The following is a 22,262-nucleotide window of genomic DNA, read 5'->3' on the forward strand; positions in this document are numbered from 1 at the left end:
GAACTGAGGTATTCCATAACTTCCATAACTTCACCTTGAATTAATATAACTATAATTTCTCTTAACTATGATGCCTATATCATAAAACTGCTATAAGAGGTATACTCTTTAGTTACTAGGCATTTTATCTATCTGTAGCTAGATCAGTCCCTTTAGGAACCATCCTCGCCAGTGAACAAGTCCAGTTAAAGGTTTGGATGCCTCTTGGTCTAACTTACTCTAAAATGGGAAAACTCCAGTTAAGTCCCGATATATGACCGGTTAGTCCAGGCTTTGACAGTGTGAGCCTGGGTAAAAATCCTAACTACTCTAGGACACAGCTTCTTTTCCTGTCAGATGAGGAGGGTAGGGTTGTATGATCTCAAAGGTCTCTTCCATTTCTAGTGGCCACAGATTCCATGACCTCATATAATATTTCCTTAGAGAAAGTATAGTACCTATCACTCAAATCTCATGAAAATTATATAGAGGGTAATATTCTATTTCAGGCTTAAGAAGAACTTTCATCAAAGAGAAAATAATTCAACTTGAGGTTTCTGGAGACCACTTAAGCCAACATGGATTCATTTTGCCAAGATTTAGTGCTGCTCTCAATTGCCTAAGGAACACAATCTCAAGAACTGGAAATACAGCAGCAACACCAAGAAGCACTATTACTACTATTACTACTACACAGTAACAAAAATGAAAGGTTTTAGCTCATACTGGGAAATGACCAAAAACTAACTATAATAACCAAATAGGAATGAAAACAGGAAAAAAAAATCACAGTAGGTACCAAAGGTTTCTTCCTGAAAGATCAATAAAGATCAATAGTTCATACTGGTTTACAAAAAGAGCCAACATACCCCCCTTTCTCCACACCCCTTCCATTTTTATAGCGACGTTAAAAGGAGAGGCTCTTCAGATTAAGTTACTAGTCGTATCTAGAGTTTTAATAGTCTTTAGACTGATTATAGTCTATTATAAGCTTTGATAAAAATCATAAAGACCAGGAAAAAAAAATTCTCTCCTTCCTGAATAATTTATAATACCTAACTACCTTCCCACAAACTGTATAAACCTTTGAAAATGGGAACTTATTTCCACTGACAATTACTATGCCAAGTTTGAGTACTGTCTCTGTATTGATGGATTTCACAAATTAAATGATCCACACTGCTTTACCTGATACATTCCAACTCCAATGTGCTTCGGCTCAATTTTCACTAGCTCAGCTAATGGATCTTGTACACGCCTTGCTATGGAAACTGAAAAAACAGAATCAGAAAACAAGTATGGCTTAATGTGAAAAGCAGTATGCAGATAATTACTATTTTAGTTCCTCATAATGCATAGTTATCCCTCGTTATTCCTTCCCCCAAGGAGGCCAACAATTTAACCAAGTTTCAGAGTTCCTTTTTTTTTCCACACAAAAAGTGAATGCAAAATTTCAGGTTTAATTATGTCACCAGAACTCCTAGGTGTTCCTGAGCACGAACACATTGAAAGGGTTGTACATTTGGAAAAACAAATAAAACACTTAGTTGCTATATTTATACAATTACCTGTTCGTTCTTTAAATATAGTATAGTAGGGCACCTCACACTTTAAAGAACAAGTAGATATTTGTTTTACTTTTAAATAATCCTGCATTGCTATAAACATGATACACATTTGTACATTAAATATGCTTATTAGGACTAGATCCTGATAAAGATGAGTAAATGATAGAATCATATCTTATTGCAATCAGAGATCAAGTTAGTTGACTAGTGAACACTCTTGAATCACCTTGAATATGATTGCAAGATCAGTCTGAAAAGTGATCTGCGTCCCAACTGCTTGTTCCTAACAGTCCTAATTACATCCCTTTCTTGACCATCACTTTCCATTTTTAAGAGACTTGAGAGTTAACTTTAAACATCCTTTGTGTCATGATTTTTATTTAGTCATCATATATTATCATCTTTTTAAAAGCCGTATGTTATTAACAAAATCTTATAACTAATTTAGCTTATAAGATAGATTTAGTTAGAGAAAAGAAATTTAGTTGCATTGAGTGTTTACAAATGAACAGCTTTTATTTTCTAAACACATGAAAGCTAGTCAGTGTCACCTACTCATACAGAAGGTTGGATGAAATATAAATTCATTAAGTAAAAACATTAAGCCCATTAAAGGAAACCCCATGCCTGTTTTCGTGTTAAACTATTCAAGGTCTGGTAAAAGAAGCCACTTCTTAGAAGTAACTATCAGATTCTCCAGTCACTGATTTGTGCCACCTCTCATCAGAGATAAGATCTACTGTGAACATCAAGTTCACTGCACATTCAAGTCTTTTTCATATCTTTTATTATTACTGCCAACAGACAGTGACAATGGCAGCTTGCAAAGCAAGCTTAGAGAGCAATAAGCTGATGTTTTACAATCTGCCTATTTCTCCCACAGAAGAGATGGGGATTCCAAGGCCTTCACATACACCTTTCTCATCAAATCTCATAAAAAGTTAATTAGTGCAAGCATGCCAGGTTATAGGAGAAATGGTTTCCTTTAATAACCACATTTATAGTCATATGAAAACATATGCCACCAGAGAAATACCTGATATCCTCTAAAACCAAATACAGTCAGGCCTCCATATCTGTGGGCTTCACATTCACAGATTCAACCAACTATGGATCAAAAATATTTGAAAAAAAAATTTCCATAAAGTTCCAAAAAGGAAAACTTGAATTTGATGCTCTCAGCAACTATTTATATTGCACTTACAACTATTTACATAACATTTACATTGTATTAGGCATTATAAGTAATCTAGAGATGATTCAAAGTATATTGGAGGATGTGCATAGGTTATATGCAAATACTATGCTATTTTATGTAAGGGACTTGAGCATCCTTGGATTTTGGTATCTGAGACGGGTCCTGAAACCAATCTCCTGTGGATACCAAGGGACAACTCAACTGTATTATTTCCTTATTCTAGCCTTTACATATATTATACAATAAGAGTGATTTTCAAACACATACATACATTGCCAAAATATTTTCGGATTAAAAAAACAACCCACAACAGTAGACCAAGTTAAGGTAATAGGCATCAGAACGTTTGCTGTGTAGGAAGGCAATATTAGAAATTCAATAACAGTATATCAATAATAGGTAAATCTCTCAAATCTACACCTTCAGGAAAACCCACATTATGAAAACCTAAACTTAGAAATTGTGTGAGTAGATCCCATATTTTAACATTTCTGAAATACACAAAAGGATTTTAAACTATTTTCTACTGGATTCCCTCCTAACATTTCACTGCCAGTGTATCCTTTGTTCATCCTAATATTGCTAAATATTAGCAACAATGGATTAAAAATGATGGCTTCTAGATGACATATTAATTCTACAATAGTCCCAATGGCTTCTGGAGTTACAGTGTACCCCGTAAACAACCCCCGACATAGATCTAATATTTCTAGAATTGGCATTTCACTTTCAGATGCTGTTCATTCTGTGTAGCATAGAAACCCAAGCATGGAAGAGACGGGAGGCAGGAGGAGGGAGAGAGATGAACATTGTTTAAAGTAGAATTCGAAAAGTAGTATGCTCAGGCTTTGGAGAAAAGATGGTGTTGTTTTCCTGCTGGCAGGATAATCAAGAGAAGGGTTATGCAATAAACAGTAATAATGATCAGGCTGACAACAGATTTCTGAAAGTAAGAGACAGATAAGTAGTTCAGGCAAAAGGAGTTTAATAGATTGCTGATAAAAAAAAAAGAAGAAGGAGTAAGAATCATGGCCCGAAACTTGGGGCACATTCATATTTTGAGACAGAAAAGAGAAGGAGGAAATGGTGAAAGAGGCAGAGAAGGAATGGTGAGGAAAGTATAGCAAAAGAAGTCAAAAAGACTTCTGGAACATGTTAAACATAGAGCTACCCTATGTCCCTATGTCCCCAAGTTTTTACTCCTAGGTACATACTCAAAAGAAATAAAAACATCGGTCTACATAAAATCTTGTACATGGATGTTCACAGCAGCATTATTCATAATAGCCAAAAAGGTGAAAACAACCCAAATATCCAATAACTGATAAATGGATGAATACAATGTGGTATACCTGTACAATGGTAAATTATTTGGCAATACAAAGGAATGGAGTACTGATATATGCTACAGCACGAGTGAACTTTGAAAACACTATGCTAAGTGAAAGAAGCCAGCCAATCACAAAAGACCTCATATTGTAATGGTTCCATTTATATGAAATATCCAGAATAGGCAAATCCATATAGACAGAAGGTAGATTAGTGTTTTCCAGGGATTGGGAAGAAGAGGGGAAGGGGGACCGATTGCTAATGGGTATGGGGTTTCTAGGGGCAATGAAAATATTCTAAAATTGGATAGTGGCAATAGTTACACAACTCTGACTATACTAAAAAATGATGACATATACTTTAAAAGGGTAAACTGTATGCTATGTAAACTATATCTCAATGAAGTTGCTATGTATTTTTTAAATGCAGTATGTCCAAATGTATGGCAAATATTGACTATTTTGCCCACATGTAACGTCAACATTTCTCTGCATCACTGCGACTACTTACCACTGTTTAGGAAGTTCTACTTAACGCAATCGGAAGAGAAAAGAAAGAAGGTATAATTACTCAAAAGACAGAAACTAGATTATTTATTATTACTTGCAGATGATGACTGTCTACTTAGAAAACCCAAGCAGCAAGTCAACTGAAAAAATATCAGAACTAATAAGATTTCAATCAGTTGGTTGGTTTCAAGACACCCAGACAAAAACTGATGCTCCACCATATGCCATCAACAACCAATAAGAAAATATCATGAAGGAGAATCTATTCACTGTCTCTGTGTGTGTGTGTGTTTGTGTGTGTGTGTGTGTGTGTGTGTGTGTATTGCGGGTGAGTAAGAAAAATACAATGTGCATAACCTGGATGAAGGTATAAATTTAATGGAATTTCACTGTATTTCTACAGAGTGAAAAGTATTAGTTAAATGGCTCTAAAGTTTATACAGAAAGAAAGAAATGCATAGGACAAGTGCAATGAAAAAAAAGATTAAGGCAAGTCATATTATAAGCCACAGTAATTGAAAGAGTCTTGCGTTGTAGCAGACTAGACAGACCAAGGAAAAAGGGAAAAAAGTACATATAGGAATTTCGTTTTTTGTTTGTGTTTTTTTTTTTTACATGGAATTTCGTTTTTAATAAATGGTAATTTGTTAAACGGTAATGAAACATATTGTGTAAAGGAAGACAGTAAAAAGCAGGGAAAAGCAGGGAAAAGGAGCTTCGACTGAGTGAAGATGATCATCCTAAAAGGTAAGCAACCAGAGCTACAGCCATATGCAGTAGCACTGAAAACAACATTTCCCCCTCATTCATAAGGCATCTTATATCCAAAGGACAAAAGGGGTTCTACTGGTTTTGGTCTTCAGTTCCATGAAATACATAGAATCTTAAAGCTTCTAGAGCAAATAAATGTATTGCTTAAAAGACTGTACTAAACTGTGTTCTCTTTAAAATTTGCCTTACTCTGTTATCTGAGAATATCAAAGTGGAAATCTTTATTTTTAAAGTCCAATACTCACTTCTTTTTTATACTTCCTCTTGCCATCAGACATCAACAGAGGAATCCCCATGCTGTCTTATTTCACTCAACAACTCCTAATTAGAATTTTTTTCACTAAAAAGCTTATTAAAATGTAGTTTTAATGCTCTTAATGCAAATTTATTATAATCTTGATCCTCTAATTAGTAAATACATTTTTCAATAAGGAGCTGACAAATCTGTTGACCTGATATAAATACTCTATATCTTGATTGCAGTGGTTGTGGTTACCTGACTAGTACAAGCTTTTCAAAATTCATAGATGGTGTACCTAAAAAAGGTGAATTTTACTTTATGCAAATATACCCTTAAATTTGAAAGAAATATCTTTTCTCTAAGGATATCAAACTTTTTCCTTATTTTTCTTCTTTCTGTATAGTCTCTACTTCTTCCATGTAGTGTACCCCACCTCCCACCCCATATTTTGGCATCTGTCTTTAATAGCATAAGTTTTCCTTACATGTTAAGTGACCCTAGACTTTCCATCAGGGGTAGGGTACTAAAAAGCTGACTGTTAAGTGCTTTGCTCAAAGGTGAGGCTTGTCAACTGTGGGCTTCACTATAGGGTGATTTGGCCATTTCTTTGTGAAATCTCTGATCTCAGTTTCTTTAGGTGTTTTCTCTTGTGTTCTCTTGTGTTCTAGCCAGAATCCCCTAGTCTCCCACATGGAAGATTTAGTCCTCTCTAAGGTACCTACAACAGCATGTCAATAATTATTTAATCTTTCTTTTTTTTAGTAGGTATTCCCACTCTCACTTATAACCCATGTCCTCCAGTGTAGAAACCTTCGGTTTAACCCTCTCTAGAGAACAATTCTCCAGTCTTCTGCAAAAGTGGAAGAAGGACAGTTACTCAACTGTGTGGAATGGGAGGTCTAATTCACTTCTTCTTTTTTTACTGATGTGAAATTCACATAACATAAACTTAACCATTTTAAGGTGTACCGTTCAGTGGTATTTAGTATACTTAAAACACTGTGCAAACCACCACCTCTATCAAGTTCCAAAACATTTTCATCACCCCCAAAGGAAACCCTGTACACATTAAGCAGTCCCTCTTCATTGTCCCCTCTCCCCAGCCCCTGGCAACCACCAATCAGCTCTCTGTGTCTGCAGATTTGCCTATTCTGGACATTTCACATATATATGCAATCATACAATATGTGACCTTTTGTGTTTAGCTTCTTTCACTTAGCATGTTTTCAAGGTTCATCCATGTTGTAGCACGTATCATTACTTCATTCTTTCTTATGGCTGAAAATACTCTTCCATCGTATGGATAGACCACATTTTGTTTATCTATTCACCTGCTGATAGACATTTGGGTTGTTTCCAGTTTTGGGCTATTGTGAATAGTGCTGCTATGAGCATCTGTGTACAAGTATTTGCTGAGTACCTGTTTTCAATTCTTTTGAGTATATACCAAGGAGTGGGATTGCTGGGTTATATGATATTCCATGTTTAACTTGATCTCACTGCTTTTTAAACAGACTTTCAATCAATCCTCCTATTTTAGACCCATTCTCAGCCCTCCCAAGATACTTCTAAAGGTGCTTAGTGCATTTCCTGAGTCTTTAGGGTTTCTACGATCTATTTCAGGTTAGCTCTGTTTTCTACAATGCTGTCTCGGTATTCCACTTTCTCAAGTTGGCTAGATCTCATCCGGTTTCCAGCTTCAAAACTATTGTTGCCGTTATCTCCTCTCCCATTCTCCTTGTCCTAGTAAGTTTATGCCTTCATTCTATCAAGTTACTGTCATTTTAATGAGATTTCAGAAGAGAGTGAAGGAGTAACAGGTATATTTAATCTTCATTTTAAATCAGAAATCCAGAATAAACGTTTTAATACCAACTATCTACTATTCTATCCATCCAATTTAAACTGTCTCAGTACAATGAATTTATTATGAAGGGAATGTAAGCATATATAAGGATAACTTCTGTTTGCAATAAGCTGATAAACTGGTCAAGAAGATGTAGTAAGATAAAGGTCATTTTCTTACATATGTTTAACACTTGTATGAATGTTGAGGTTCCGTTATATTTGATATGGTAAACTTATGGAGGGTTGAAAGGTAAAACCCACACCCACAGATAGGTCAGGTCTCAGATGAAGTATGAAGTCATCCCAGGCATCAATCACTAGGAAAGAGAAAGATTCCTAGTGAGAAAACAGGAACTGAAATGGAAGTGGGGCCTAGAAAGCCAAGAGTGGAGACTCTCAGTTAATTTCAATATTTGCTTCCAGGACCAGACTTTGAAGACTCAGAATGTCTAGGTAGGTGTTTTGAGTTGATATGGGTCAAACATAGTCACTGCCAACGTGGAAACAAGCTAAGACAAAGAAAAATGGCACACCTGCAGTGAATCACAAACTGAAGACACAGCTAGGTTTTGAAATCAGAGTAATTAGGACTATATACCAATTCCCCTTTTTATTATTTCCTATTTTCATAGAATCTTGTTAGAATGTTGTGATCTTGTTCCCTTATAATACTGTGGCAGTTATGCACCCACATGGGCCAGTGGTGAGGAGGAAATAGCAGCCCCCTTAGCAAAGGGAAGTCTGAGGGACTGCCACCTCCTATATAATATTTTTCTAATGCCCTGTTGGATGATTACCTTTCAGTGCCAACTTGGGAGGCTCTGAATTTTACTTTTTATAAAGAAAAGTATCCCTTTATTACAGAAGTTACGTACATAAATATTATGTTCACACTTACTTGGCTATGCGGCCTCTTTTTTTAAGCCTTGGTTTCCTCATCTGTAAAGTGCGAATAATAAATGACTCATAGGGCAATTGTGAGGATTAAATAAAATAATCCTGGTAATGTATTTACCACAATGTTTCATATATATTAAGTGCTTAAAAAAGATTAGTGTTAGCAGCTCCCTACTCCTCCTCCTATTATTATTATTACTACTGTTATTACAAGGCAAGTACCAAAAGAGAACATGGCAAGGAGGCAGAGACCACACTGAGTTGATGTGACAGGGAAAAGCTTCACTGAAGAAGCAAGATTTTGAGCTGGGATCTGAGTTTGAAAAGATGACCATTTTAGGGGACTTCCCTGGTAGTCCAGTGGTAAAGAATCTGCCTTCCAATGCAGGGGACGTGGGTTCGATTCCTGGTTGGGGAACTAAGATCCCACATGCCTTGGGGCAACTAAGCCCTCGCGCCTCAACTAGAGAGCCCGCATGCCACAAACTACAGAGCCCAAGTGCCACAGTTAGAGAGAGAAAACCCACACACCACAACTAGAGAGAAGCCTGTGTGCCACAACGAAGACCCGAAGCAACCAAAGAAATTAAAAGAAAATAAATAAATAAAATAAATAAATATTTAAAAAAGAAAAAAGAAAAGATGATCATGTTAGTCAGGGGACTGTGTCATGGAATGAACAACTGAAGAGAAACTACAAGTTCTTTTGGATCAAAAAAGAAGTTTTTAACTTTAGATTAATGCAAAGATTTTCAAATACATATCACCAGGTGTAGATTTCAAGAACAGTCAATGAAATTTGATGAGAATATTTAAGGAAAAAATATTAAACAAAAAGTCTATTTCCCCTAATTTGGAATTTCTCCAAATTGGGGGATTAAGAGATACAAACTACTATATATAAAATACTGGATCACAATGCTGTGCACGTGAAACTAATATAATATTGTAAATCAACTATACATCCATTAAAAAAAAATAATAAATCAGTAAACACACATACACAAGCCATTTCTAACAAAGTAGTCTAAATATCCACCTATTACACAGAAAAATGCTCTGACCAGATCTATATTTTGCTTGTGATACCAATTATTGTCATTAGATGTACCAAAATATCTTTTTTTAAAATAAATTTATTTATTTATTTATTTTTGGTTGCATTGGGTCTCTGTTGCTGTGCACAGGCTTTCTTTTTAGATGCAGCAAGCGGGGGCTACTCTTCATTGCAGTACTCTTTGTTGCAGGCTTCTCATTGCAGTGGCTTCTCTTGTTGCGGAGCACGAGCTCTAGGCATGCGGGCTTCAGCAGTTGTGGCATGCAGGCTCTAGAGCGCAGGCTCAGTACTTGTGGAGCATGGGCTTAGCTGCTCCGCAGCATGTGGGATCTTCCCGGACCAGGGCTCGAACCCGTGTCCCTTGCATTGGTAGGCGTATTCTCAACCACTGTGCCACCGGGAAGCCCTCAAAATATCTTTAATTTCTTCACACACAAGATTAAAACTATTCCACATCACAGAAATCAAAGCAATTTTATACAACTAATATCAAATCAGGCTGATTTAAACAATACAGTAATGACAATTCCTATTAGCAAGGCAAGAGAAACCGGTCAGGGCTTCCCTGGTGGCGCAGTGGTTGAGAATCCGCCTGCCAATACAGGGGACACGGGTTCGAGCCCTGGTCTGGGAAGATCCCACATGCCACGGAGCAACTGGGCCCGTGAGCCACAACTACTGAGCCTGAGCGCCTGGAGCCTGTGCTCCGCAACAAGAGAGGCCGCGATAGTGAGAGGCCCGCGCACCGCGATGAAGAGTGGCCCCCACTTGCCACAACTAGAGAAAGCCCTCGCACAGAAACGAAGACCCAACACAGCCAAAAATAAATACATAAATAAATAAATAAATAAATTAATTAATTAAAAAAAAAAAAAAAAAAGAGAAACCGGTCATTTAACAACTATTTAGCTACAGCCTGAAAGTCTGTGCATGTTTATACATTTGCACTTTAAATATTTTATGTTAATATATTACTTTCCTCCAACAAAAAGCTGTAATAAGTAATATTTTGCAATAATCATAAGAGAACTGAATATTTTATTGTTTTTACTATTAACTCTCTAGCATTTAATTTTACTAAATATGTTTTGGGCTAATTTTTCACCATACTCTAGAATGCTATGCAGTGTTCTTTAAAAGCAGCATTCTTCCACGCCTTTTCCATAATTCCCAGTACTATTCCAATCAAACACTTTCTTTCTAACATGACTGCAATATACCTTCTACAATTTCTTGGATATTTAAATATTTTGCTTGCTACAAATCCAAATCCAAAATATGAAAATCACACGCTTTAGTGATGATCCACAGTTTCTTACCTGCACTTCTCAAATTAGGGTCCAGTCCTGGCATCTCCTTATTAGCTTCAGGGCTGACACTGTAGACTGATGCTCCTGCTTCACTGACGATACTGAAAAGAAAGAAAAGGGGAATATCATTTTCCAAACTTTCTACCTGCCCAAAGAAAATAAATGAATGAGACTAGGTATTATAAGAAAAGAAAACTGCAGGGCAAAGCACTCTCTTTATATTTCAATGATACCTATACTATTTAATTTTACATTAACATAAAGTGATTAAGCAATGCTTGTTTTCTACACATAGGAAATACACAGGCTTAAATCCATAATGAATTCATTCAGTCATTTTCTGTTTAAATGAACACAATGGATACTCCTCCACGATGCCAACATCAAACTTTTCAGAATACTTAGCTCCTCTTGTGTTTATAATCCATTATTGACTGACATTTATGACTCCCTTCTGAATTAATCATTCTAAAGCATCTTGGGAAGCACAGACATGTGTGTGGATATGTGCATATGCGGATATACACAAAAAAACATTGCCATAAACACTGCCATTATTATTACTTGGTTATAATTAACAACCACAATGTGAAAAGGAAGGGGATCAGACAGGATCCCACTTCTTTTCAGGAGGGTCTGAAATCATCCTTTTGGTGAACTTGAAACATACCACTTCAGGCAGGTGTTAAACCACTTCATTTCATCATTTCTTTAATCAAAACATCACACATATCATCCTGTTCCTTTCTTCTTTGGCTCCATATACTTTACAATCCACAATGGCAGCACTCTCTTACAGATGACGGTTGTATAGTGGTTGACATTTGTACAGTTTACCAAACATTTTAAAATTAGAGGCTTTCTTTATGACATTATACGTAAAGAAACATCATCTACTTTAAGTATTTACAATACCTTTGGTTCTCTACCATGTGACCATCTAGATGTCACAATTCAAAAGCAGAAACATGTTAGTGCTAATTTTTAATCCACTCTGAGAAACCTCTCCCATTCTCAGCTCTTCAGTAGTTACTTCAAGTGTGAGACAAGTTGAGCAGATAACTTTTAACATATTGCCCCACTGTAACAACTCAACACTGATAAGTAAAATGTGAAACGGTTAGTTTGCTGCTCCAAAGAGTTCTTTGAAGAACTCTTGATTGAACTTTGACAACAATTATAAACCACAGAGACTTGAGAAGATTATTTGGGGGCAACGAGAAGATTTATATCTTTTGCAACCAAGATCTACTAACCCAAACTTCCTAATAGGGAAAATGAACACTCTGCAATTGAAAAGCAAGGCTGCTCATCCTGTTCCTCATCAACAGCATCATCATGATACAATAAGAGGTGCATATTATATACAAAGCACAAAACCAACCCCTTTATGAAACTTAGGATAAATAATAGTCAGCCATCAGCCATGGAAAATTTGGTTTCAAACACAAATGAACAACACTCAGCCTAACAAATTTTTTTCTAAAAAACCAGAGTATCTGTGAAGTGCAGAGAAAAGAATATTTTAAAAAATCTTACCACAAATCTATTTTCTGTCATTGCCAGAAGCCTCCAAAATTATCTCTATTTGAGCAAAGGAACTTAAATGGTAAATAAAAATTCCCATTAACTGTGGGCTTCAGCAGTTGGGTACCTGAGAATTTGCTGGGTGATTCACTGTCTCTTGGAAGTTATAAGTCTCAAAAGACTGAGGGAAACTGTTGCAAAGAAAAACACTCAGATAATAAATATTCCTCCAAATACCATATTGCCACTTCTTTTAAACAGAGGAATACAAAACAGATGTGACACGCTGCACCCAAAGATTTTAGATTAACATTAATATTAAATCAATACAAAATGCAGTAAATTTCATATGCTTCAGTTACTAGACAGCATGGGTCCAATAAACTGTTCAGTACTATGCGCAGATCAGAATGCTTAAATAATCTAAATGAAGAGAAAAAGCTCAACACTGATTACTTCAATATAAAACATATAAGGATATAAGAAGTATATGTGGCAAGAGTTAAATGAAAGAAATCAAGCTGGGAGTGGTGATGATTTTTTCCAGGAGAAGCTGCTAAGAACAAAAGTTATAACCTTCCCCCCCTTCCTTTTTTTCTTTCCTATTTAGAGTTCAAGGATAGGCATTAAGTAGAAGGTATGCTAGATTTTACAAGGCACTTTCTGTTTATTAGGAAGTTTCCCAATAAACTATTATAAGATTATTCCAATTATCTCTAGTATATTTTGAGGAAAGCAAAAGTAAACTTTGTACAAAATACAGGTATCTAACATTTAATACGTATTATATGTCACACAACAAATTTCACTCAGGTGTAAACTAATTTGTCTCATAATCTTAGCAATTTGATTATTTTACTTACTTTGCCATAAAGCAGACAAGACTCAGTAAAATTTATAATTTTGGGGGAATTTAACTGACACAGTTCTAACTGAACTCAAAGGTTTTGAGATTATTACAGTACTTGAAGCCCTTTCAAACTGTTTGTTTAGACAAATGCCTAAATAGATACATATGGTATATCAAACTTTAAATATATGAAAGTACACTTCAGAAGCTACCACTGGACTTAACGTTTTACCAGATCTATGTGTTAATGTGCTAATTCTCTAGAATTAAACTGATAATTTTTAAAGCACTTTATCTAATTCAGCACTTTTCTAGAGTCTTTCTAGGTTTTTTAATTTGAAAATATATACATATAAACCACACACTCATAACCTAAAAAACAAGTGAAATGCCCACAATATAGATGCATTTACTTTTAAATTCATTAAAAAAATTTTAACAAAAACTCTCCAAGTTAAAAATGCCAATTTTTGTTACCTCAAGTAAAATTCAATGCTGTTACATAAGTCTGATCATTTATCAATATAACGTACTTTATTTTTTAAACAAATATATTTTTAAACCACAGAATTTATATCTCCACAGTTTATAAGTCTCTTCTACCAAGATAAATTGTATGTTGATGAATCTTTTAAAACCACGTTTGCAAGTACTTTTCTTACAGTGCCTATTCATTCTGACAGTAAAAGAATGGCAATTTCTTTTGCCAAATTGAGATGGGAGAATTTTTTTCATGAGAGAGGAAAACTAGCTGTTTGTTTTTTTTTAAGTTATTGGGCTAATACGTTTTCACATTCATTTACAAGATTGCTCGAAGCCTCTGTATGAGTCCCCTCCCCCTTCTTATTTCCCAAATATGAAAATAGCTTTTTTGTTTTTCTTATTTTAAAATAAATTGCATGCTTCCTATGTTAACAAGAAAATTCAATTCAAAGTTAACCTACTTAAATGAAAACACAATTAATATTTAGTAAGCTATCAAAAATCAGCCAGGATATATTTGCTTAAACTAATAAAAACTGATGTTTTTCATTTTTTATAAAAGTATACTAGAATTGCTTAAGTGTTACCAATATCTAGAAGCTTCCTTTTCCTTCTGCCCACCAAAAAAAATAGGTACTAAAAAGCCGATACTAAATGCACAGCTCATTTCACTAAAGTTTTAAAAATAATTTATCTAAAAAGAGTTCTTCCAAATTTTCAGACTGAGAAACATTCATATGAAGAGAGGGTAGGTAAATGACCTAAGTTTCTCGACAAGTAACAGAAAATGCTATAAAAAGTTAATCAACACAGATCTTAATTCTTTGCTTTGCATATGAGAACCTGTTTTGAAGTATGAAAGGATAGCTGTTTGTATTTTGGGGATAGGAGACAAGGCCAAAAACCAAACCACCATAAATAAAAGGGGCTCTAGGATTTAATGTTTAAAGGATACTTATTTCTAAAAAAAAAATCAAAGCAATTTTAAATTCCTTTATTTAGTGATGAATTGTCATTTCAGGGAGCCTCAAATGAGCAATACCTAGTCACTTTAAAAACTAACGTGGGAATTCCCTGGCAGTCTAGTGGTTAGGACTCCACGCTTCCAGTGCAGGGGGCACGAGTTCGATCCCTGGTTGGGGAACTAAGATCCCGCAAGCCATGTGCACAGCCAAAAAAAAATTTTTTTTAATTAAAAATAAATAAAAACTAAGGTAATCTGGTGATGATAAGGATGCAGGGAAACAAATAAAATTCTATACTATTAAAGATATTTAAACTGTAAAACTCTTTTGGATGGTAATTTGAAAATATAGATCAAAAGTCACAAGAATATGCATTCTTTCTGAACTGGCTATTATATTTTTAAGAATTTATATGAAGGAAATTTTAATTTACACAAAAAATTAAACAGCGTTATTCATCACAGCATAGCTCCGACCAAAAGAAACTGAAACCAAAATGCCTATCATTAAAGAGTTCTTTAATGAAAACCTATACTGTCATTAAAAATTACTGTTGTAATGTATTAAGTGGAAAGGCTGGTTATAAAACTAAGACATGAGACCAACTTTGATATTTTTAAAATATAGGTATATACAAAAGAAAAAAAGGTTTATGTTAATATTAATAGTACTTAACTATGAGTTATTCCTTTAAAAGAATTCTTATTTCTTTAAATTTTTCTGCAATAACTATAATATTTATTTGTAAAAAGAAAAAGTTTAAAACTTAAGTTTCAAATGACCATTATTTACCTGGCCAGGAGATCCAATATTGCATAATAGCCAACATTTTTTTTTTTTTTTTACCAAACTTTCTTTTAAAGTTATCAAAGTTATTTTGAACTTAAATGTGGGTAAATATATCATTTGTTAGTAATAACTTCCAACATGACTCCTAGGAGACCTCAAATAATAATATTTTATGATATTGTTTTATAACATGAAAGAAAGGTCAAGAATAACTCTAGATTTGTACCTACAGGTCATATAAGAAGCAAATGCACAATGAAAAATTTTATAAGAAAGTACATATAATATACATTTTTAAGTTGTACTTAGTCCTTGGCCTGTGAATCCAACTCCCATGTTATTCTCCATGAACACCACGGCACAATCAATTCACTACCCACAACAGAAAAGGTGTGAGGTGACACAGTTGTATACCAGGAAAGTAGTGTGTGTGGAAAAAAAAAAAACACTAAAGGCAAAATATGGTGAAAAAGAAAAAGAGCAGAAATACACCACCTCAAGATTTCAATGGCACCAAATTTACATGTAGGTATGTAACACTAGCACCATCTGGTGGAAGACCAGTTAGAAGCCATTCTCCAACTATCACAGTTTTTTAAAAAAAATTCTAAGCTATCTTTCAAAGAATGAGCATTTTCCAAAGAGAACGAGTCTAGCAATGGTACAGTAATTACACAGAGGACCCATAACAAGCCTGTGAGAACTTAAAATGTCTACCAAACAGAGGGTGAGTCTATCCCGGGATCGACATCTTATCACATCCACAGAGCAGTATTTCAACAATACAGAATTCCCTTGGCTACTTTTCCTTCAGTGTCTCATACCATGTCAGATGAACACTTTCTAGCCACAAAAGAAACCTAAAAAGGACAAACCCAAATTGGCAACTACCAAACAGAACTGTAATTTGGAATTCGGGGTTCCTCAAAGTAACAGCTACCAACTCTTCTGGGCCATAAACATAACAATAGTATTCATTCCACATGAGAATCTGATTCTGGTTTATGTTCACAATGATGCTGAGCTGCTACGATGTACCACCATGTGTCAAAATATTACACTTAAATCACTTTTACTGCTGTCAGTGGGCCACTCAATTTGACAAAATCACTGGTAACTTCAAATGCCATCAAGGGGAAAGCCAATCAACAAACTGAAGGACAAAGATAGACAGCGTCTCTCTATTTGTAGGTTGAGTCCCTCTGCTGAGGTAGAAGCAGTTTCTGACAAAGAATGGAACCAGCAGAAATTGTCGGTCTCCACCACTCTCCAGGGTAAGCATTCCTTTTATTTTCTTTCTCCCTTCCCTTCACTGTCTTCTGTTTTCCTTTTAAAAACAAAAATCCCTCCTTTATTTTTTTCCCCCCATCTATGTTTGAGTCCAACATGAAGTTGTTACAAGTACTGCACAATACCACTAAAGGGAGCTCAAGGAAAAAAGTCACAGGAGCAACCAACCACAAGGCCTGATGCCTAAGTGGTGTTAGACTAGGCACAAGGACAAGGGCCCCACTGAACCAAGACACGAAAAGCAGGCTTGAAGAGCAGAACACTGGGACTTCCCTGGTGGCACAGTGGTTGAGAGTCTGCCAGCCAATGCAGAGGACACGGGTTCAAGCCCTGGTCCGGGAGGATCCCACATGCCCCGGAGCAGCTGAGACCGTGTACCACGGCTGCTGAGTCTGCGCTCTGGAGCCCGTGAGAAACAACTGCTGAAGCCCGTGCACCTGGAGCCTGTGCTTCGCAATGGGAGAGGCCACCGCAATGTGAGGCGCGCACACCGCGGGGAGGAGTGGCCCCTGCTCGCCGCAGCTGGAGAGGACCCATGTGCAGCAGTGAAGACCCAACACAGCCAAAAAAATAAAATTAATTAAAAAAAAAAGGAGCGGAACACTAACTGTGAAAGAGGCTGTTGTTTGCAGCAGTACTGTAAACATTCCACGTTCGCTACTAACAAGTTCCCAAAAACTTAAGAGGGCAAGGAAGAAATACTGATCTAATTTTTGTGCTTTCGTCAACATTTTGAAATGTCCTGATTTAAAGAACATGATGTCAACCTACCTGCCATCCCTACTGCCCCAAACGTACCAAAAAGTATGCTTCTTCTGATTCTTGCAGTTAACTCCAAAACTCAAATTTTTAGGTACTCAGCTTGTATTTACTCATAGAATAACATATTATCTGTGTTTGTTTACTCTTGTTCAAATGCAACTCTACATTTAGATATAAATCTAAGAGTATGAATTGCAGAGTTTTCTAACAAAGGGAGAAGTTTATCTTTTTCTTTTCTATCCCTCCTATTTTTTTTTTAAGCTTAAGTACATCTATAGGAATTTATCCACTAATAAATAAGTGGAATTCAGACTGCTACGGCATAGACTTTTCAGAATGAAACTTATTGCAAGGTATTTTATTCCTTTATTATCCATCCAATAACAGAAGTCAGAATCAGAATTACTAATTTGAGGGTTATAATATTCTAATATTTTGCTAATAATAAGTGCTGAATAATAAAATGTGAATTATTAAAAGTTTTAAGAAAGAACAAAAAAGAAAGGAGAGAAGCAAAGGGAAAAAGACAATGAGAAATAAAATAATTAAAGAGAGAGGCAGAAGCCAAGATACACTTTGCCAGCAACTAACAGCCCAGTTCTTTTTACCTACAGTTGAATAGTTGAATAAAGTTTTGGAAATAACAATGGTTTGTGCTACATTCCCTAATATTCTTCCAAATGCTACTGCTAAAAGTCTCAGTGAACTCCACTAATAAATCACGTACATTTTATCAGTTTTCACATCCTGTTACTCACTCCTCTTTTTCTCCCTTGTCTGATGTTTGTTTTTGCCTCCCACCCCCGACCCTGCCAACCTCTACTTTCCTCTGACGTGAACTTATACCTCTGCAGAAGTCATCACCGCCCGCTCCCCACCCCGACCCCACTTAAGGGACCCTATCTACAAACTTCACTTAACACATTCACCAACCAGCAGTCTCCAGTTTGAATCATCAGGCTCTTTTCTGGGGCAGCCTCAAACTTTAGAATTTCTTTTGGCCACCCAGATAATGCTAGGGGAAAAAAAAACCAAACAAACTCTGAAAGCACAGGCCAAATGTAAGATGACGACTCTAGATCAACCACTTTTTCTAATCGTGGTTTTCAAAAGTACACTGAACAGATGGAGGAAGAGAATGAGTTGTTCAGTTCAGCTGGCTGCTCCATTTACTTCTTTATCTATGGTCAGATCTTTACTTTCTTGGGATCACTGCACATTTCTGGCTCTGCTATATTACACTGTGTAAATATTTAGGAGAAATAATTCCTTTCTAGGATCTAAACTTCCACTGTCGTTATGGCAAATGAACCTGTTTATGCTATGTTCGTTAAGTAACAGCAAGCCTAAAAGAACACAGGAATTTACTAATATATGTGGTACACAAACATCACAATCATAAAACTTCTCATAGGGGCATATCAAGAACATGAAAGGCCAGTTTATTTTTACTCCCATTGCCCTGTAATTTTCTTTAACTCTACTACAACAGTCCTTAATTCAAACCTTTCCTACAGTTACAGTAACAGGGTAGATTGAATGTACATAAGCTGTACCAAAACTACTCACATCTCCATTTAACCTTCCTTGATTCTCAAGTGGTTATCAAACTTAATCCTACATCAGAATCTGCTGGAGGTTGTTAAAACACAGATTGCCAGGCTCCACCCCCAGAGCTTCTGCTCCACTGGCGCTGAGCATTTGCATTTCTAACCAGTTCACTGGTGATGCTGATGCTGCTGGGACCATATAGGTTTTAAAGTCTTATTAAGGTATAACTTACATTTCATAAAGTTCACCCATCTTAAGTATACAATTCAATGACTTTTAGCAAATGTTGTACAATCATCACCAAAATCCAATTTCAGAACATTTCCATCCCCAAAAGATCCTTTGTGCCCATTTGCAGTCCTCATTCCCATCTCCAACCCTAGGTATCCACTAATTTACTTTTTGTCTCTATACATTCACCTGCCTGGACATGTCATATAAATGGAATCATAAAATATGTGGTCTTTTCTGTCTGGCTTCTTCACTTAGCATAATGTTTTTGAGATTCATTCATGCTATAGTATCAGTACTTCTTTTTTATTGCTGAATAGTATTCCACTGTTCTAGAAATACCACATTTTGTTTATCCATTCACCAGTTGATAGAATTTGGGGTTGGTCCAAGTTTTCTGGTATTATGAATAATGCTGCTATAGACATTCATTTACAAATATTTGTGTACACTTATGTTTCATTTCTCTTGGATAGATTCCCAGGAGTGGAAATGCTGGGTTGTAAATTCATGTCTAATTTTTTAAGAAACTGCCTAAGTACAACGAATAAGGGCTCCAGTTTGTTCATTTCCTTGACAATACTTGCTGTTGCCTTTTTGACAACTATTCTAGTGGTTATGAAGTGGTATGTACTTCTGGCTTATTTTACATTTTTAAATCATTGATGATGTGAACATTTATTCAATGCCTTTGTTGGCCTTTCCTAATCTTCTTTAGTAGAATATCTGTTCAAATCTTTGCCCATTTTTATTTGGCTTGTCTCCTTATTACTGACTTACAAGTGTTTTTATGTATCCTAAATACAAGTCCTGCATCAGATACATGATTTGCAAATATTTTCTCCAAATTTTTGGTTTGTCCTTTCATTTTCCTAATGGTCTTTTGAAACATAAAAGTTTTAAATACTGATGAAGTCTAGGACTACACTTTTGAGAGCCAGTGTTTTAAAGCCTCAGGTGGGGCATGTGGCGGCGCGCGCGTGCGGAGCCGTTGCGCAATGGGATAAGGTAGAGGGGCGGCGCCGCCGCCAGGCCCCCTCTCTGTCCACTCCACACGTCGCACCCCCCAGCGTCCGCCGCCTCCTCCGCCGTGGCAGTGGAGGGGGGAGACGATCTTCCCCAGAGACGGGCACACCTTCCCCAAGCACGGCCAGACCTGCGTGGTGCACTACACCTGGATGCTTCAAGATGGAAAGAAATTCGATTCCTTTAGGGACAGAAACAAGCCCTTTAAGTTTGTGCTGGGCAAGAAGGAGGTGATCTGAGGCTGGGAAGAAAGGGTTGCCCAGATGAGCGTGAGTCAGAGAGCCAAACTGACTGTCCCCCCAGACTATGTATACGGTGCCGCTGGGCACCCAGGCGTCATCCCACAAAATGCCACTCTCATCTTTGACGTGGAGCTTCTAAAACTGGAATGACAGGAACGGCCTCCTCCCTGAGCTCCCCGTTCTTGGATGTGCCATGGAAGGATCGGGCGCCTCCAGATGCGCACAGTGAGTCCATATGGAGCTTTTCCTGAAATTCCACTACACTCTTTGTATAAGCACCTTCCTTGGCTGAATGTGTTCTGTCACCAGCTTTGCTCTTCCCCTTTCTCCTGGTATGTATGTTGAGCTGAACTACATTACATAAACCTCGAGTTACTCATTTTAGTTTGTTTTCGTTTTGGGGTGAAGACTGAGTTTCAGTCCTTTGGATCTAGGTTTCCAGTTAAGTACTAGTCAAGTGTTAACAGCACAAGTAATGGGTTGACTTCAGAATAGGAACTGGTGTGTGGGGTGCAAGAATCTTTTTTATTTTATTTTGGATGAAAGTTTTATCTATTATATATATATAAAACATTCTTGCTGCTGCGCTGCAGAGCCATAGCTGATTTGAGGCGCTCTTGAGGGCTGAATTATTCTCCAAGTTGAGAGATGTCCTCGGGTTGAATGAAAAGCCTGACCCCAAACTAAAGTGGCCTCCACTGCCCCACCCCACCCTCCCCTTAACCCTCTGCCTTTCGAAAGCAGATCATTTTCATTGAGATGTTGGACACTACAGGGTCTATCCCTGGGCTAGCAGGGACCTCTGAAGCCTTCTTCATGGCCTGGCTTTTCTTTTTCTTTCCATCCTGTGGTTTTTCTAATGGATATTCAGGACTTTCGTAATCTCATAGCTATCCAAGCTCCACTTCCTAAATTTTAAGAACTTTAATCAAAAGTTAAATTGAAGGCGCTGTTTGTAGACACTTAACACCCATGAAAGCCCAGCCATCATGACAAATCCTTGAGTGTTGTCTTAAGAAAATGATGCTGGTCATCATAGCTTCAGCATCTCCTGTTTTTTGATGCTCAGCTCTCCCTGCTGATCTCAGAGTTTCCTGGCTTCTCCCTCTCACCCCTCTGCTGTCCTGTGTAGTGATGTGGTGAGAGAAACTGCTGCCTACTCCCCTACCTCCACACTACATATGAGTTTCAAGTTTTATTATTGCAATAAAAGTGCTTTATGCGGGCTTTTCTCAACAACAACAAAAATGCCTCAAAAATTCAAAAGAAATAGTAAACCCTTGAAAAATGTGAAAGCTTAGTGGTTTCCATCTGCATAAGCAATATGTAAATGTCACGCATAGTATCTGCTTTTCTGTTCAGCTGCAGGTGGGCCTACCTGGGAACACTGGGTGGCATGCTGGCATTAAAGAACATGGACCTCTGTGTCAGCATTTTCAGAAGCACTGGTCAGTCCATGGCTTTTGACACCGTTCTTAAGAATATAAGAAATATGTCCACCTTACAAACTAATGGGAATAAAGATAAATGGTGCACCATAGAAGATATTATAGAAAAAGAGCATATTACCTGAAAGATACATTTGATTTATTTTGATATTTTTGTCTATTTTTATTAGCCTTCATGTCAGGGCATTTTAAAACAATTCATATACCAGTACAGCCCTTTCTTTGTTGAAAATTTACTGTACCTTAAGTGAAGAGGAGCCAAAGATGGCAGCTAAAATTCAAATCTTGTCTAGGACCATAACTTGCAAATGTATAAAACATACTTCAGGAAAATATAGGATATGTTTGATTCAGGTATAAGCAATATTAAGATGATTCATTTCCAGGGTGA

At 36.6% G+C, this 22,262-nt stretch overlaps 1 protein-coding gene and 1 pseudogene across 2 annotated transcripts in view; one reads left to right on the forward strand and one right to left on the reverse strand.

Annotated features, from left to right (window-relative positions):
• The window catches only part of SRBD1 (S1 RNA binding domain 1), a 231,931-nt gene that overhangs the window by 100,251 nt on the left and 109,418 nt on the right, over window positions 1-22,262 (reverse strand). For both annotated transcript variants that reach the window (XM_068565019.1, XM_068565020.1), the window contains exons 15-16: window positions 10,717-10,808; window positions 1,168-1,250 (exon numbers count right to left, since the gene is read on the reverse strand). In XM_068565019.1, the coding sequence (XP_068421120.1) occupies window positions 1,168-1,250; window positions 10,717-10,808 (175 nt within the window). The remainder of the gene's footprint in view (window positions 1-1,167; window positions 1,251-10,716; window positions 10,809-22,262) is intronic.
• Window positions 20,334-20,635, forward strand: LOC137777945 (peptidyl-prolyl cis-trans isomerase FKBP1A pseudogene; annotated as a pseudogene).

The sequence above is a fragment of the Eschrichtius robustus genome, chromosome 15, assembly GCF_028021215.1.
Source record: "Eschrichtius robustus isolate mEscRob2 chromosome 15, mEscRob2.pri, whole genome shotgun sequence".
Taxonomy (NCBI): Eukaryota; Metazoa; Chordata; class Mammalia; order Artiodactyla; family Eschrichtiidae; genus Eschrichtius; species Eschrichtius robustus.